Source organism: Columba livia, chromosome 2 (genome assembly GCF_036013475.1).
Source record: "Columba livia isolate bColLiv1 breed racing homer chromosome 2, bColLiv1.pat.W.v2, whole genome shotgun sequence".
Lineage (NCBI taxonomy): Eukaryota > Metazoa > Chordata > Aves > Columbiformes > Columbidae > Columba > Columba livia.
The window spans coordinates 163028971-163046355 of NC_088603.1; the positions used below are offsets into that span (position 1 = coordinate 163028971).

Below are 17385 nucleotides of genomic sequence, written 5' to 3' on the forward strand. Positions count from 1 at the left end.
TGCCAGCGCCATGAAGGTCGGTGCGTTGGCGCACGCTGGGAAACACGGCGACCCGGCACACGGGGGCTGCTGCTCCGAGCCAGAACCTTCCCCAGGATCCCATGTCACAACACCATATCTCTAGAAACCGATTTACCAGCTGTACACGTGCTGCTAACGAAGCGAAGTGACACGTGGGAGCCGGGTCCCGGCGTCCCTGGTGTGACCCGTGGGTCCCTCGGTGCCGAGCGGTGCCGTGGAAGAGCCGGGACTTCCCGGGTGCCGAACGTCCGCCCCTGGAGACCAGAGCAAAACACGGCAAAACACCCGGGCAGATGTCAGGAGACAAAACACCGCGAACACCGCAACGCCTGCAGATGTTCCTACAGATATTCCCCGCTGCAGCACTAACCCTGCAGCAGCGCTCGGGATGTAGGATCGTAGAACCCTTGTGGTTGGAGCAGACCCTCAGGATCATCAGCCATAAGCCGGCACGGAGCCGTTTGTGCCGTGCCAGGCCGGCAGCTGTCAGCTGGACAGCCAAAGGATGGTCTGGCACGCTGCGCCCGAGCGCGGCCGCGTTTGCCGGCGCGGGGCAGATTTCCTGAGGAATAGCGGATAGAGTCGTTAATGTAATTGAGGTCAACGTTGGGAGTGAGGTGGCACCCCGGAGACTCCACTGCGGCCCCAGGGCTGCCTGTGTGTCCCTGTCCCCAACCCTGTGTGTCCCCATCCCCAACCCCACACATCCCCGTCCCCAACCCCACGTCCCCATCCCCAGCCCCATGTGTCCCTGTCCCCAACCCCGTGTGTCCCTGTTCCCAACGTTGTGTGTCCCTGTCCCCAACCCCGCACATCCCCGTCCCCAACCCCAACCCCATATGTCCCCATCCCCAACCCTGCACATCCTCATCCCCAACCCCACGTCTCCATCCCCAACCCCATGTGTCCCTGTCCCCAGCCCCACACGTCCCCATCCCCAACCTCGTGTATCCCTGTCCCCAACCTCATACATCCCTGTCCCCGGCCCCATACGTCCCTGTCCCCAACCCCTCACATCCCCATCCCCGACCCCGTGTCCCTGTCCCCAACCCCTGTCCCCAACCCCACACGTCCCTGTCCCCAACCTTGTGTGTCCCCATCCCCAACGCCACATGTCCCCATCCCCAAACTCACACATCCCCAACCCCACACGTCCCTGTCCCCAACCTTGTGTGTCCCCATCCCCAACGCCACATGTCCCCATCCCCAACCTCACACATCCCCAACCCCGTCCCCACGCTGTGTGCAGGCGCTGGTGAAGGAGGCAGCGGCGCGCGGGGAGCAGCTGGGCAGCCTGGAGGCCACGGCGGCGCGGCTCAAGGAGTTCAGCGGGAAGCAGGATGGAGCCGCGGTGCAGAGCCAGGTGCTGGCGGCGCGGGAGCGGCTGGGCCGGCTGCTGCAGCAGGCCGGGGAGCGCGGCGCCGCGCTGGAGGAGGCCCGGCGGCGTGCCAAGCAGGTGCGTGGTGACAGGGACACAGGGGCGCGGGTGCCATGCCGGTGTGGGGGCGTGCGGCGGTGAACGGGGACTGTGCCGTGCTAACCCGGGGCTCAGAGACCTTATTGTGGCCTTTCTGCACTTAAAAAGTGCTGCCGGGAAAGGCTTTGAGGTGCTGGAGTGAGTGGAGAGAAGGGAGCGGAGCTGGTGAGGGGCTGGAGCACAAGTGTGATGGAGACTGAGGGACCTGGGGGTTCAGCTGGAGAACAGGAGCTGAGGGGAGACCTTCTGATCTCTGAACTGCCTGAAAGGAGCTTGGAGCCAGGGGGGTCGGGCTCTGCTCCCCAGGAACAAGCGTCAGGAGCAGAGGAAACGGCCTCAAGTTGCCCAGGGGAGGTTGAGGTTGGATGTGGGAACAATTTCTTTCCCAAAGGGCTGTGGGGCATTGAACAGGCTGCCCAGGGCAGTGCTGGAGTCACCAGCCCTGGAGGGCTGGACAGACAGACACGAGGTTCTCAGGACAGGGGGCAGGGACAGGGGTGGGGGAACAGTTGGACTCAATGATCTTGAAGGTCTCTTCCAACCAAAACAATTCTGTGATTAAAAAGGGCTGATAAGAAAGATGGGGACAGAGTTTGGAGCAGGGTCTGTTGTGACAGGACAAGGGCTGATGGGTTAAACTAAAGGAGGGAGATTCAGGCTGGATATCAGAATGTTTTACCCTGAGGGTGGTGAGAGCCTGGCCCAGGTTCCCAGAGAGGTGGTGGCTGAACCATCCCTGAGACATGCCAGAGCTGGACAGGGCTCTGAGCACCCTGAGCTGGGAAATGTCCCTGAGGTTGGACCGGTGGCATTCGGAGGTCCCTCCACCCCCAACCAGCTGTGGCTCCGTGTCCCTCGCTCTGTGGTGGCCCCAGGCCGTGCAGCTCTGTCGCGGGGCTGCTGTGGCTCCTGGCTCAGGTCACAAGGACCCCCCCCCAGCTCTGCCCCCCCGCCCCGTCCTGCGTTTCAGTTCAGCGAGTCGCGGCGGCTGCTGCTGGACTGGATGGACGAGGTGGAGCGGAGCCTGGAGGAGCTGCAGGACGTGGCCACCAGCCAGGACGAGATCAAGTGCCAGCTGGCTGAGCACAAGGTGGGGCTGCCCCCGGCCCCAGAGGGGGTCCCAGAGGGGGTGCCCGGCCATGGGGAGCAGAGCTGGGGGTGGCCAGGAGGGGGCTCCGAGCTCCCGGCACAACACCCGTGCCGCGATGTGCCACGGCGGCGGGGCCCTTTCCAGGTCCATCTCTGCGGAGTGGGGACACTGGGGGTGGGGGAGCCCTGGCTGAGCGGCATCGGCCCCCCCGGCTGCTCCGGGGCTGCGGAGTCCCTGGGCCGGCAGCCACCGCGGGGGGTCGGGCCCCTCTGCCTGCAGGCGTTCCAGAAGGTTCTGCGCTCCAAGCGGCCGGTGTACGAGGCGACGCTGCGCAGCGGGCGGGCGCTGCGGGAGCGAGCGCGGCTCCCCGAGGACCTGCAGCCGCTGGAGGAGCTGCTGGGGGAGCTGCGCCAGCGCTGGGACGCGCTGTGCGGCCGCGCCGTGGAGAGGTGGGGGGGTGGATGGGGTGGGGTGGATGGGATGGAATGGGATGGGATGGGATGGAATGTGGTGGGATGGGATGGGATGGGATGGGATGGGATGGGATGGGATGGGATGGGATGGATGGGGTGGGATGGGATGGGATGGGATGGACTGTGGTGGGATAGATGGGGTGGGATGGGATGGATGGGGTGGGATGGGATGGATGGATGGGATGGGATGGGGTGGGATGGGATGGGATGGGATGGGACGGGATGGGACGGGATGGGACGGGGTGGGATGGGATGGGATGGGACGGGGTGGGATGGGATGGGATGGGATGGGATGGGATGGGATGGGATGGGATGGGATGGGTTACTTATCCCCTGCTTGCCATGCGGGACCCAGGCAGGGGTCATGGAATTGCCCTTCATCCTTGGGCATCCTTGGCTGAACATGAGCCAGCATGCGCCCAGGTGGCCAAAAAAGCCACCAACATCCTGGCTGGTCCCAGCACTGGGGTGGCCAGCAGGCCCAGCACAGTGACTGTCCCTGTGCTGGGACCTGGGGAGGACAAACCTGAACCCTGGGGGCAGTTTTGGGCCCCTCAGGCCAAGAAAGGCCTTGAGGTGCTGGAGCGAGTGGAGAGAAGGGAGCGGAGCTGGTGAGGGGCTGGAGAAGGAGGTTGAGGTTGGGTCTGGGGAACAATTTCTTCCCCAAAGGGCTGTGGGGCATTGAACAGGCTGCCCAGGGCAGTGCTGGAGTCACCAGCCCTGGAGGGCTGGACAGACGGACATGGGGTTCTCAGGACAGGGGCAGTGCTGGGGTGGGTTATGGTTGGATCGGTGATGTTGAGGGGCTCTTCCAACCAGCACAGTTTGATGATTCTCTGATCCCGCTCCCTGTATCGGGACCCCCTGCCCCAGCTCCCCGGTGCAGCCCGGGTTTGTCGCTGGCACGAGCTGGGCATGTCCAGCCGTGGTGCCAGGCGGCCACGGGGTGGCCGTTCCCGCGCCGTGGGGCTGAGCCACGGCACCGCGCGCCGCCGGCACTGCCCGCGCCGTTCCTCACAGGCAGCACAAACTGGAGGAGAACCTGCTGTTCTCGGGCAAGTTCACGGACGCGCTGCAGGCGCTGATGGACTGGCTGTACCGCGCCGAGCCGCAGCTCAGCGAGGACGTGCCTGTCGGGGGGGACCGCGACCTGGTCAGCGACCTCATGGACAAGCACAAGGTGGGTGTCCCCAGCGCCAGGGGGGTGTCCCAGCACCAGGTGGGAATCCCAGTGCCAGGTAGGTGTCCCCAGCACCAGGTGGGTGTCCCAGCACCAGGTAGGTGTCCCCAGCACCAGGTGGGTGTCCCAGCACCACGCGGGTGTCCCCAGCACCACGTGGGTGTCCCCAGCACCAGGTGGGTGTCCCCAGCATGAGGTGGGTGTCCCAGCACCAGGTGGGTGTCCCCAGCGCCAGGTGGGTGTCCCCAGCACCAGGTAGGTGTCCCCAGCACCAGGTGGGTGTCCCAGCACCACGTGGGTGTCCCCAGCATGAGGTGGGTGTTCCCAGCATGAGGTGGGTGTCCCAGCACCAGGTGGGTGTCCCCAGCACCACATGGGTGTCCCAGTGCCAGGTGGGTGTCTCCAGCACCACGTGGGTGTCCCCAGCACCAGGTGGGTGTCCCAGTGACGTGGGGGTGTCCCTGCCGTGTGTGGCCCTGGCGAGCCCCAGCCGTGCCACCCTCGTCCCGGTCTCCTGCCCTGGATTTACTGCAGTGTTGCAGCGGTCATAGCCCGGTGTTACGGCTGCAGTTCCTCGGTTGTGGCAGCCTGGGGAATCTGTCCTTTTCAGCATCCTGACGTGTCGGTGTTTGTTTTTAACTCTTATTCTGAATCCGGCTGTTCTGAAGTTGTGAACAACCTGGAGTTCATTCTGAAAATAAGCAGATTCCCCCCCCATTGGTTTCAGTTGCTTTGTTGGTGGCAGTTTGCCCTCTACCATCAGTTTCTGACCGTACCAAGCTGAATAACGGGTGGGAACAGCCGGTGGGGCTGTGTCCGCCGGAGCAGCCCCTGCTCCCCGTCCCCGTGCTCCCCGTCCCCCCTGCTCCCTGTCCCCTCTGCTCCCCGTCCCCCGTGCTCCCTGTCCCCTCTGCTCCCCGTCCCCCGAGCTCCCTGTCCCCCCTGCTCCCGTCCCCGCACTCCCCGTCCCCTGCGCTCCCCATCCCCCCTGCTCCCGTCCCCCCTGCTCCCCGTCCCATCTGTTCCCCATCCCCCCTGCTCCCCGTCCCCCGCGCTCCCCGTCCCGGGTCAGTGCTGGGACACACGGGGCCCTGGGGCGCACACCGGGGGTCCAGGAAAGGTGTCAGCCCCCAAAACCGCCCCCACGCCCCATCCGCAGGTGTTCCAGAAGGAGCTGGGCAAGCGCGCCAGCTGCATCAAGATGCTGAAGCGCTCGGTGCGGGACCTGACGCGCGGCAGCAGCAGCGTGGACTCGCAGTGGCTGCAGCGGCAGATGGAGGAGCTGAGCGCGCGCTGGGACCTGGTCTGCCGCCTGTCCGTGGGCAAGCAGGCGCGGCTGGAGGCCGCGCTGCGCCAGGTCCGCCGGGGGCGGCTCGGGGTGCGCAGCCCCGCGGCCTCGGGGGAGGCTCTGCCGGCGGCTGCGGGTGTGCGGGGTGCCCGGGGGTGTGCGGTTGCAGTGTGGGGTGCAGTGTGGGGTGCTGTGCAGGGTGCCCAGGGCTGTGTGCGGCTGCAGTGTGGGGTGCCGCAGTGTGGGGTGCAGTGTGGGGTACCCAGAGCTGTGTGTGGCTGCAGTGTGGGGTGCTGCAGTGTGGGGTGCTGTGCAGGGTGCCCGGGGGTGTGCAGCTGCAGTGTGGGGTGCCGCAGTGTGGGGTGCTGTGTGGGGTACCCAGACCTGTGTGTGGCTGCAGTGTGGGGTGCTGCAGTGTGGGGTACCCAGAGCTGTGTGTGGCTGCAGTGTGGGCTGCTGTGTGGGGTGCCCAGGGGTATGTGGCTGGGTTGTGGGGTGCCCAGGGCTGTATTAGGGGGTGCTGCAGTGTGGGGTGCTGTGTGGGGTACCCAGAGCTGTGTGTGGCTGCACAGTGGGGTGCTGCAGTGTGGGGTGCAGTGTGGGTTGCCCGGGGGTGTGCGGTTGCAGTGTGGGGTGCTGCAGTGTGGGGTGCTGTGCAGGGTGCCCAGGGCTGTGTGCGGTTGCAGTGTGGGGTGCCGCAGTGTGGGGTGCTGTGTGGGGTACCCAGGGCTGTGTGCGGCTGCAGTGTGGGGTGCTGCAGTGTGGGGTGCTGTGTGGGGTACCCAGGGCTGTGTGCGGCTGCAGTGTGGGGTGCTGCAGTGTGGGGTGCAGTGTGGGTTGCCCGGGGGGTGTGTGGCTGCAGTGTGGGGTGCCACAGTGTGGGGTGCTGTGCAGGGTGCCCAGGGCTGTGTGCGGCTGCTGTGTGGGGTGCCCAGGGGTATGTGGCTGGGTTGTGGGGTGCCCAGGGCTGTATTATGGGGTGCTGCAGTGTGGGGTGCTGTGTGGGGTACCCAGGGCTGTGTGCGGCTGCAGTGTGGGGTGCTGCAGTGTGGGGTGCTGTGTGGGGTGCCCGGGCCTGTGTGGCTGCAGGGTGGGGTGCCTGGGGCTGTGTTACGGGGTGCTGTTTGGGCTGCCAGGGCTCTGTGCCTGTGGCCATGTATTGCATGGCTCTGTGTGGGGCTCGGTGTGGGGCTGTGGTGTGTGGGGCTGCGTGGGGCTGTGTGTGGCAAGGTGCCGTGGCCGGCTGCCAGGCCGGGTGGCGCTGGCACTGCTGTGGGTGTGCACGTGTTGCGGTGCTGCCCGGGGTCACATCCCTGGGGAGGCACTGGGGGTTCCGGGAAACCGCGTCCCGGGTCTCCAGCTGGGCTGAGGAGCAGCCCTGTGTCCCTCAGGCCCCGTGTCCCTCACCCCCCCGTGTCCCTCACCCCCCCGTGTCCCTCATCCCCCGTGTCCTCATCCCCCGTGTCCCTCATCCCCCGTGTCCTTCATCCCCCGTGTCCTTCATCCCCCGTGTCCTTCATCCCCCGTGTCCTTCATCCCCCGTGTCCTCATCCCCCGTGTCCTCAGCCCCCGTGTCCTCAGCCCCCGTGTCCCTCAGCCCCTGTGTCCCTTATCCCCTGTGTCCCTGATCCCCTGTGTCCCTCATCCCCCCGCCAGACTCGGGGGCTGGGTCCTGGGGCTCGGGGCTGGCAGGGGCTCAGTGCCGGGTCCTGGGGCTCGGTGCCGGGTCCTGGGGCTCGGGGGCTGTGCGGGGTGCTGAGCGGGTCCCCGTGGTCCCTGGCAGGCTGAGGAGTTTCACACCCTGGTTCACGCCTTCCTGGGCCGCCTCTCCGAGTCGGAGAAAACCCTCAAGTACGGCGTGTTCCCCGAGGAGGAGCTGGCGGTGCAGGAGTGCCAGAGCCAGCTGCAGGTCCGTGCCCGTCCCCGCTGTCCCCGCTGTCCCCGCTGTCCCTGCCTCCCGGGTGGCTCCATCCTTGTCCCAGGACATCCTGTTGCTGAGATTACCCGGCCCCAGTGGACCCTGCCGGGGTGTGGGGCGCCCCACACTGAGACGTGGGATGTGGGGTCCCGTCACACCAGGAGCACAAATGGGGAGCGGCTGAGGGACCTGGGGGGGTTAGAAAGGAAACGGCCTCAAGTCGCGCCAGGGGAGGGTGAGGTTGGATGTGGGAACAATTTCTTCCCCAAAGGGCTGTGGGGCATTGAACAGGCTGCCCAGGGCAGTGCTGGAGTCACCAGCCCTGGAGGGCTGGACAGACAGACACGAGGTTCTCAGGACAGGGGGTGTTATGGTTGGACTTGGTGATCTGAAGGGGCTTTTCCAGCCCAAAGGATTCTGTGATTCTAAGACGTGGCCCAGGCACCCTGAGGAAGTTTGGGGTCCCAAGCACCCCGTGTCAGCGGCCGTGCTCACCCACAGTGTCCTCCCCCCAACACCCGGCTGGGCGCAGGCCGGTCCCCGTGGCACTGGGGGTGCAGGGGGTGCAGGGGTGCCCTGGGTGAGCCCCCTCCGTCCCACGCTCTGCGCTCGCCCCCAGGAGCTGCTGAAGTCCCTGCAGTGCCAGCAGCTGGAGCTGGAGTGCATCACCTCGCTGGGGGAGGAGATCCTGTCCACCTGCCACCCCGACTCCGTCATCACCATCAAGTCCTGGGTCACGGTTGCCAAGAGCCGCTTCCAGGAGGTGAGCCGGGCGTCCCCTCTCTGTCCCTTCGTGGGCTGGAGCAGAGGATGAGTGTGTCCCCACGGCTTTGGCGCAGCGCTCCTGACCAGCACAGTGCGGGGACCCAGGGACACTCACCCCGTCCCTGAGCGGTGCAGTGTGAGGACCTGGGGACACTCATCCCATCCTTGACCAGCACAGTGCGGGGAGCCGGGGACACTCACCCCGTCCCTGCCCGGTTCTGGGGACACTCATCCCATCCTTGACCAGCACAGTGTGGGGACCCAGGGACACTCACCCCATCCCTGAGTGGTGCTGGGGACACTCATCCCGTCCCTGCCCGGTGCTGAGGACACTCATCCCGTCCCTGACCAGTGCTGGGGACACTGGTCCCGTCCCCGAGCGGCACAGTTGGGCTCGTCCTGCCGGTGACCCGCGGCGAGCAGCTGGCCGTGGCTCGGCTCCCGCACAGACCTGCCCGTCCCGACCCGCCGGGAAGCGCCGCCCCGGCCATCCCTGCGCTCCCAGTCCTGCTCCCCATCCTGGGGCGCACTGGGCTCAGCCGGGGCCTCCGCGGTCCCACCATGCTGGTGGTGGCTCATTCCACAGCCGTGAGCTGGCAGATGCCGAGCAGGGAGTCCCCGGGATCCCCATCCTGACCCTGCTCCCACGCCCGGCTCTCCCAAACGGGTCTGACGGGTCCAACCCGTCCCTTGCCCACCTGCACAAAGCCCGTAGCGAGCAGATACCATCAGTGTCTGGTCCGGAGCTGCTCCGGGATCCCACTGCCCGCAGGGAGCTGTCCCGGCCCCGCATGGTGAGGCCGCGGCTCAACCACAGTGAGGGCGGCCGCACGGCCACGGCGGTGCAGACCCAGTACCGGAGCATTCGGCCGCTGCCGCAGGGACCCACTGGCGCTCAGAGCGCCGGCAGCCTCGGCCAGGAGCCCCGCGGCACATGGGGCAGAGCTGTGACCCCTGCCCAGCTGCGCCATGGGGACTCGCTCCTGCCCCGTGGTCAGGGTGGGCCATGGAGCCCCATGTTCCTGCCCCACGTCCCTGCTGCTGGCCGGGGGGTCTGTGTGCTGACCCCATGGAAGGGGGGCCCTGCCTCCTCGTGCAGAGACTCGTCCCCACAAAAAGCGCTGACCCCGCTGTGCCCTGTGGGACGGCAGATGACGGGGTCCACAGCAAAGCCACTGGCCCTGTGTCCCCACCAGCCCTGTGTCCCCACCAGCTCTGCGTCCCCACCAGCCCCGTGTCCCCCACCAGCCTTATGTCCCCACCAGCCCCGTGTCCCCACCAGCCCCGTGTCCCCACCAGCCTTATGTCCCCACCAGCCCCGTGTCCCTGCCAGCCCTGTGTCCCTCTGCAGCCCTGGGGTCTGCAGCAAAGCCACCGGCCCTGTGTCCCCAATCATCCCCACCAGCCCTGTGTGCCCCACCAGCCCCATGTCCCTCCAGCCCATGCCCCCAGCCCATGCTCCAGCCCATGCCCCCGGCCGTGCCCCCGCCCCGGCCCAGCCGCGCCGTGCCGCAGGTGCAGAGCTGGGCGCAGCAGCAGGGCGAGCGGCTGCAGGTGCAGGCGTCCCGGCTGGCGGCCGAGCGGGAGGAGACGGCGCAGCTGCTGGACTGGATCGCGGCGGCCGAGGAGGCGCTGAGCCTGCGGGACCAGGAGCCGCTGCCCGAGGAGGCCGAGCAGCTGGAGGAGCTGAGCGCCCAGCACGCGGTGAGACCCCGCGCCAGCTCCCCCTGCCCGGGCTGCGCCAGGACCCCATCCTTCCCGGTCCTGGCTGCGCTCAGCCCCCCAGGATTTGGGCGCTGAGGCCATGGGTGCAGCCGATGCAGCAGCAGCTTCTACACACCAGCAGCCACAGCCCCAGAGCGTGGGCTCTGCTGCAGGGGCACGAGGAAACGGGCTCAAGTTGCCCAGGGGAGGTTGAGGTTGGATGTGGGAACAATTTCTCCCCCAAAGGGCTGTGGGGCATTGAACAGGCTGCCCAGGGCAGTGCTGGAGTCACCAGCCCTGGAGGGCTGGACAGACGGACACGAGGTTCTCAGGACAGGGGGCAGTGCCGGGGTTGGGTTATGGTTGGATCAATGACCTTGAGGGTGTCTCTCTTCCAGCCAGAATGATTCAGTGGTTCTAAGGGTTGGTGGTGCAGGAGGGTACCAGGGAGGGGGGTCTGCACTCCCGGCTCCAGCCCCTTCCCGGCTGTGCCGGGAACCCGCTGGTGCGGCCGGTGGGTGCTCAGCACCCTGCTCCACGCAGGTGTTCATGGAGGAGCTGAACCGCAAGCAGCCCGACGTGGAGCAGGTCACCAAGAGCTGCAAGCCCAAGCTGGAGCTGGGCACGCCGGCCGCCCGCCGGCTGGCCACACGTAAGGGTCCCGTCGCCCCCGCGCCGTGCCCCGGCACCACGGCCCTGCCCTCACCCCCGTCTTGGTGCTGCAGGGCACCGCAGCACTGGGAAGGCGCAGGGATTGCCGGCGGTGCCGCTCGGGGGGCTGGAGCCCCAGACCCCGCTGATGGCGCAGCTCCTGCACCGCTGGCAGCAGCTCTGGCTGCTGGCGCTGGACCGGCAGTACCGGCTGGAGACGGCCCTGCGGCGCCTGCGCGAGGTAGGGACGGCTGGTGGCCTGCAGTGCGGGGGCTCCTCTCGCCTTCTGCCCCGGGGTGGGACATGGATGGGGACGGCCCCAGGGGTCGGCGGGATGGAGTGGGGTGCCGGGGGTCCCCATGTGTCCCCTTGCCGGGGGCCCTGGCAGAGACCCCTGTGCCAGCGCAGCAGGGTCAGGGCTGGGACAGGATGCGGCCGCGGGGCTGAGCCCCAGCGCAGCTCCTGCGTGGGCACCGCGTTGCCAGGCTGAGGGTCGGGGTGTCCTGCGGCGCGTTAACCCCCCTGTGCCTCCCAAGCTGGAGGAGTTCGCTCACTTCGACTTCGGGGTGTGGAGGAAGCGCTACATGCAGTGGATCAGCCAGATGAAGTCGCGCGTCCTGGACGTGTTCCGCGGCATCGACCGGGACCAGGACGGGCGCATCAGCCAGCGCGAGTTCATCGAGAGCGTCCTCTCCTCCAGTGAGCACCAGGGGCTGGGGCTGCGCGCCCCGGGCGTCCCCTCCTGGGCCTGGGGAGCGAGGCTGGGGGTGCTGGCACCCGGGGGAAATGGGCTCTGCTCAGGGCACCGGGGGTTGGTGCCGACACTGGCGGGGGGGCTGAGGATCCCTGTCCCCGCCAGAGTTCCCCACCAACGTCCTGGAGATGACGGCTGTGGCCAACATCTTCGACATGAACGGCGACGGCTTCATCGACTACTACGAGTTTGTCAGCGCCCTGCACCCCAACCGGGACCCGCTGCGCCGAACCGCCGACGCTGACCAGATCCAGGATGAGGTACGGGGGGTCCGTGGGGCTGGGCGGGGGGTTCCGCCGTGGGGCTGAGCCCAACCTGCCCTCCCCAGGTGAACAGGCAAGTGGCCCAGTGCAACTGCGCCAAGCGCTTCCAGGTGGAGCAGATCAGCGCCAACCGGTACCGGGTGAGTGCCAGAGACTGCCTGGGGTCCTGGCCACGCTCCCACCCCTGCACCGTGCAGCAGCCCCACAGCTCCCCGGGTGTGGGGGCTCCTGCCCCAGACCCTTCACAGTGATTGGGGACACGTCCCCGTGTCCTATGGGGTCCCTGGGTGCAGCCACTGCGGTGCCACAGCAGGGAGGGCAGCGCTGGCGAGGACAGAGGGGCCACCGGGGACCGATGGGCTGGTGACAGGGACATCCGGGTGCTGGTACCTGCTCCAGCTCCCCCTCCCCATCCCCTGCCCCCCCTGCCCTGACACCCCCTCCCCGCAGTTCGGGGAGTCGCAGCAGCTGCGGATGGTGCGGATCCTGCGCAGCACCCTGATGGTGCGGGTCGGGGGGGGCTGGATCGCGCTGGACGAGTTCCTGGTGAAGAACGACCCTTGCAGAGGTGGGTGTGGGGGTCCCGCACCGGGCACGGGGCGCCCGTGGCACCGCGGTGTCAAGCGGGTCCGTGGTGCCCATGGGGCTCCCAGGGTCTCGCACCCCCCGGGGCCGCGGGACCCCCCGCTCAAGTCTCTGCCGTCGCCAGTGAAGGGAAGGACCAACCTGAAGATCAACGAGAAGTACTTGTCCACCGACGCCTTCGGGGCCGCCGGCAAGTGCGCGGGGAACCCGTCGGCCGCCTCCTCCAAAGCGCTGTCCCCCAGCCGCTCCAGCTCCAGCCTCAGCCTCTACAGCAGCGCCTCGGCGCCCAGCAGCCCCATGGCCAGGAAGGTGAGCACCGGGCCCCCCCGCGGTTCCGACCCCCCCACGGGCGCTGATCCTCTCCCTCCCCAGTCGGTGCTGCGGAGGACGCGCTCCGGTGACCGGTGTCCCCGCTCCCGTGGGTCCCTGCTGCCCGATGGCGCGGAGCTGCAGTTCACCGCGGCCGAGGAGAGCACGGCCATGGCACCCCCAGGTGAGGGCTGGGGGGTCTCTGCCCCCCCGGAGCCTGCTATGGGGCCATGGGGCTGTGGCCGTGTGGCGCTGGGCCGTGGGGCTGTCCCCCACCCCAGAGCGCCTGTGCCGGAGGGCAGGCGGCTCCAGCGCCCCCGTGTCCTCGCAGAGCCGCCCGAAGGGTCCCCCCCGGAGCGCCGCAGCCCCTGCCGCTGACCCCCGCCCGCCCCGCGCCCGGCACCGTGGCCACCCCACTCAGGACTCTCCTTGCCGGCGGCCCCGCGGCTGGATGATGGCGAAGCTGCCGGCCCCGTGGTCTCCAGCCCGGAGCTGAAAGCCGAGCTGTCCGTCTGTCTGTCCCCGACCCCGCGGGCTTGGCCCCGCTGGATATGCAAGTACCCCAGACACAGCGAGCCCCCCGGCCCTGGCTGGCGCAGCCCCGTCCCCCTCCCGATGCCCCCGCCGAGCGCCCGGAGCACCCGCAGGGGTGGGGTCAGCCCCAGCCTGGCCCCCCAGCACCGGCTCCCGCGGTACCCCCGGCACTCAGCGCTGCTGGCGGGGGGTCCCCCCACCCCCGTCCTGCCGCCTGTGCCCGGGAGGTGGCTGGATTGGTACCCGGGTGCTGGGCCCCTCGCCAGGTGCAGAGCCCCGATTCTGGTGCTACCCCTCCCCTCGGGCCTTCGGTGTGCGCGGGGCCCTGGCACAGCCGCCCCGGCAGGGAGCGGTGCCACGGGTGGGGGTTCCTCGCCCCCCCGCCAGCAGCCCCCGTGGGCAGCGGGACCCCCCGGCTGCCGCATGTTCCGTCACCCGCTAACCGGGCAGCAGTAGCGCTGAATGTAACCCCGGCCGGGCACGGCCCCGCCGGCCGCCAGAAAGAGTAGGTTTGGTTTTCTATGAGCACCCGGGCCTCGCTGCACTCTGTCTGTCTGTCTGTTTGTCTGTCCGTCCCCGCGCTGTCGGGATGAGGGGCTGTCGGCCGGGCGGTGCGGGGGGATGTAGCACGGGCAGAGCTGGCACACACGAGGCCTGGCTCGGCGGTGCGCGGTGGCCGGGCTCTGCTGGGTGTGCCGCGCTGGGTGCCACCGGCAGAGCCGCCCGGCGCCGCAGCGGGCGAGCCCGGGGCGGTGCGGTGGTGCCAGCGGGCAGCGTGCCGCGGTGCCTCCTTTCCGAGGAAAGCGATGCTGAGATTCCTGCTGTGCCCCACGCCCACAGCGGCAGCGCCAGGAGGTGCCGGGTCCCCGTCCCCCTGTGCTGGCTGCCCCTCTGCCACCTGCAGCCCTGAGGACGCCGGGAACGTCCCCGCGGTCCCTGCCCAGCAGCCACCTGCCCGCCTGGCCCATCCCACACCAGGACACACATCTGGCACCCCCGATGTTCCCCGCTCCAGGAGGGGGACACCTCATGCTCGGGGACTGTCCCCAGTGTCACAGCAGCCGGGCCCTGACCAGCCCCTCCCGTCTCAGGGAGTCCAGCCCCCCCGGTACCAGGGCCGGGGTCTGACGCCCCAGGGCCGGGCTGTGTCCCGGCGCCTCCATGTCCCTGCGGCCCCTCCGGCCCTGCCTGCGGCTCTCAGTCCCATTTCCCCACCTCTGTCCCTCTGTCCCCTAAAGCCGTCCCCACACTCATGGCACCTCTGAACAAACCCCGCATGGGACAGCAGCCGGGGGGGACAGCCTGGAGATGCCAGCGAGTCTGTGCCGGGACATGTCCCCGCAGTGAGGAGCCTGAACGCCCAGCGTGGGGCCGGGGCCCCTCACCGCTGGCACCACTGGCACCGCTGGCACCGCTGAGAGCAGCGCTGAGCCCCCTGCGCTCCACAGGCTGAGCATCCACCGACAAGTCCTGGGACAGTCCGGTGGCACTGCTGGCACAGGCTGGGGCTGCCGACACCGGTTGCGTTGCACATTCCGGAGAGAAATCTCACCCACCACTCCCAGCCAGGGAACACACCCGGCACCACCGGCACCACCGGCCTGTGTCAGCCGCATCGCAGCCCCGGGCGGTGGCGCTGGCCTGGGAAGCACCGACAACAGGCGCGGGGTGGCCGGGACGCACACACAAAGTGTTTGCACAATGTTTGCACAGCTGTGCGCACCCTGGGGATGCGGCTTCACCGCGGCTGGATACGAGGATGGGGGTGACGTGAAGGACAGACACACAGACCCGCAGCACCGGGGTACGGACACAGGTCCCGGTGACACTGCACCGTCCCCAGGGAGACGCAGTGCAGGGGGAGGCCCGGGAGAGCCGCCGCGGCTCACAGCCCTGGGCAGGCTGGCACAGGGGCGCCCGCGGCTGCCGGCATGGTGCTTTGCCGCAGGAGGGCTCCGGGGGCAGCGGGGGACCCAGGTGGAGCCTCAGCCCCAAACGGGCACCATCACACGTGGGCACTTGGCCCCATGGCCGTGCCGCCCCACCACAGAGCAGCCACCCTGGAGCCACCGGCCCCACTGCAGGGACGGGGAGGCAGCAGGTGCCGCCCTGTTGCCCAATCGCCCCAGCGCTTGTCCCACTGTGGGAACCTGGGAGCGGGACTGTCCCCACCCTGCACCCACACACCAGCACGCACCAGCATGGAGCCGCACACAGGCACACAGGGCCACGCACCGGCACACGACCCCACAGCCCAGCACCCTCCGAGGCTCATCCTGACCCGTGCAAACCACCACCAGGCACGGGGTCAGGACGCCGAGGGGACAGCGGCAGTGTCACGGTGGGGACAGAGGCAATAGAGTGGTGGGGATGGCAGCAGTGTCACGGTGGGGATGGTGGCAGTGTCATGGTGGGGACAGAGGCAGTGGCACGGTGGGGACAGAGGCAGTGGCGTGGCAGGGATGGTGGCAGTGGCACCGTGCGGTGGCATGGTGGGTATGGGGGCCGGCAGGGCCGGCGGCTCCAGAGTGGCACGGGTACCTGCCGTCACACCCGCTCTGCTCCGGGCTGTGTCTGGCACGTCCAAGCACAGTGTGTGCAGAACCACTTGCACGGCAGATGTGCGTGCCCAGCCGTGCCCGTGTGTGCAAGCGCCGGCGTTCACCATGTGGCATGGGCGGCGTGTTGGGCTGCGGAGCCCCAGCCGGCATCTCCTGGCGCTGCGCTCAGCGTCCGGGCTGGCGCTGGCACGGTCTGTCCTGGGGACATGCCCGGAGGGACGGGCAGTGCGGTGATGGCACCTGAGCCTGCCCAGCCTCCTCCTGCTGCTGCTGCCGTGCCACCAGTGCCACTCCGGGCCCTGGAGCACCCAGAGCCCCTGGCGCCGTGGGGCTGTGCCCTTGGGGCAGGGGCTGGACCTCAGGGGTCCGTGGGCCCGGACTGCCCGCAGCTGGGACAGACAGACACGGTGCAGAGAGGACACGCAGCCAGTGACACCAGGGGCTGCCTCATGCGGGGGCTGTGCTGGGGGTGTCGGACAGTGTGTCCTGGTGGGTGGCAGCACCGTTTGCCATGGCAAGAGGGCAGCCACTGGGCCCGGTGACGGCATCGCACGGTGACAGCACCGCACAGTGGGGACAGTGAGTCCCCTCCTCTGGGATCGTTCCTGTGGGACCCCTCATCCGGGACCCCTCGCTGGGCTCTGCCAGACCAGCCCCATCCCTGGTGTCCCCGCTGCAGCGTTCCCCGTGACAGCTGGCTCAGCCGTCCCCACCAACCCCCACGGGGGTGTCCCACCGCGGGACGGCTCCTGCAGCACCCGCGACCGCGGCCCGTTGCCTGCGCCTCTGGGCTTTCCCTGCCCGCAGCCAGCGGCTCCGCGGGCTCGACCGGCACAGCGGGGCTGTCACCGCGGCCAGCAGCCACCTCCAGCCTGGCCGCGGCCGCCCACGGGCAGGGAGAGGTGCCCAGGCCGGTCGCTCCCGGTCTCGCTGCGTAGCTGAGATGCTTTGGTGAAACCGCGTACGGCGAGTTGAAGGCGTTCGCGGGAATTGCAGCCACACGTTACCGCTAATTACTGGAACCGGACCCGTCCCCGGCCTCTGGGCACGGCGCCCAGGAAAGCAAAACCAAAACAGCGTTGGCAGGCGTAGCAGCAGAACAGCCCCGCACGGCCCAGCACAGCCCAGTTTGGCCCAGTTTGGCTCAGCGCAGCACACCGGGCTGTGTGATCATGGGCGCGAGGTCCCTCCTGCCCGTCTCTGTGGTGAGGCAGGGACACTATCCCCCTTGGGCCGCCCATGCCAGGCTCCCTGTCACCAGCCATGCCCATGCCCGGCCCCGCTGTGTCATCAGGGCCACCCTTGTCCCCAGCGTGGGCTGGTGGGGCCGGGGCTGCACAGGGACCACGGGCCCAGACCTGCCGGAGGGCGAGCAGGTCGGGTGTCCGCGGCATCGCTGCCGGGAAGCTCTGCAGTGACGGCACCGCTCCAGCACGCTGGGGCTGAGCCCTTGGTGGTGGCACCAACACTCATCCCTGGTTGCCTTGGGATTAAGGGTTCTCAGCAACTCCGGTAAGAGACACCTCTGCAAAAACCGCTGACAACGCCTGTGCAGCCACCGGAAACCCGCATGGTTCCTGGACACAACCTGGTGCCATGTGCCACAGAACAGGCACCGGGATGGGGCAGCTGCCAGCCCGGCCGCCTGATGCGGCCCCTGCCCCTCGCACCATTCAGATATCGCCCCATGGGTCCAGAGCTGAGAATCATCGAATCATCAAATCATTGAGTCATCAAATCATCAAATCATTGAGTCATCAAATCATCGAATCATTGAGTCATCAAATCACCAAATCATTGAGTCATCAAATC

General features: G+C 68.5%; 1 protein-coding gene across 3 annotated transcripts in view; it reads left to right on the plus strand.

The window, feature by feature from the left end:
- The window catches only part of LOC110365826 (microtubule-actin cross-linking factor 1, isoforms 6/7-like), a 42010-nt gene extending 28454 nt beyond the window's left edge, over positions 1–13556 (plus strand). For all 3 annotated transcript variants that reach the window (XM_065054770.1, XM_065054771.1, XM_065054772.1), the window contains 17 exons: positions 1271–1477; positions 2469–2588; positions 2868–3037; positions 4082–4241; positions 5401–5598; positions 7313–7438; positions 8067–8210; positions 9728–9916; positions 10460–10568; positions 10642–10808; positions 11104–11266; positions 11427–11581; positions 11650–11724; positions 12035–12152; positions 12294–12478; positions 12542–12662; positions 12810–13556. In XM_065054770.1, the coding sequence (XP_064910842.1) occupies positions 1271–1477; positions 2469–2588; positions 2868–3037; positions 4082–4241; positions 5401–5598; positions 7313–7438; positions 8067–8210; positions 9728–9916; positions 10460–10568; positions 10642–10808; positions 11104–11266; positions 11427–11581; positions 11650–11724; positions 12035–12152; positions 12294–12478; positions 12542–12662; positions 12810–12856 (2454 nt within the window). In that variant the 3' untranslated portion in view covers positions 12857–13556. The remainder of the gene's footprint in view (positions 1–1270; positions 1478–2468; positions 2589–2867; positions 3038–4081; positions 4242–5400; positions 5599–7312; positions 7439–8066; positions 8211–9727; positions 9917–10459; positions 10569–10641; positions 10809–11103; positions 11267–11426; positions 11582–11649; positions 11725–12034; positions 12153–12293; positions 12479–12541; positions 12663–12809) is intronic.
- The last annotated feature ends 3829 nt before the right edge of the window (positions 13557–17385 follow it).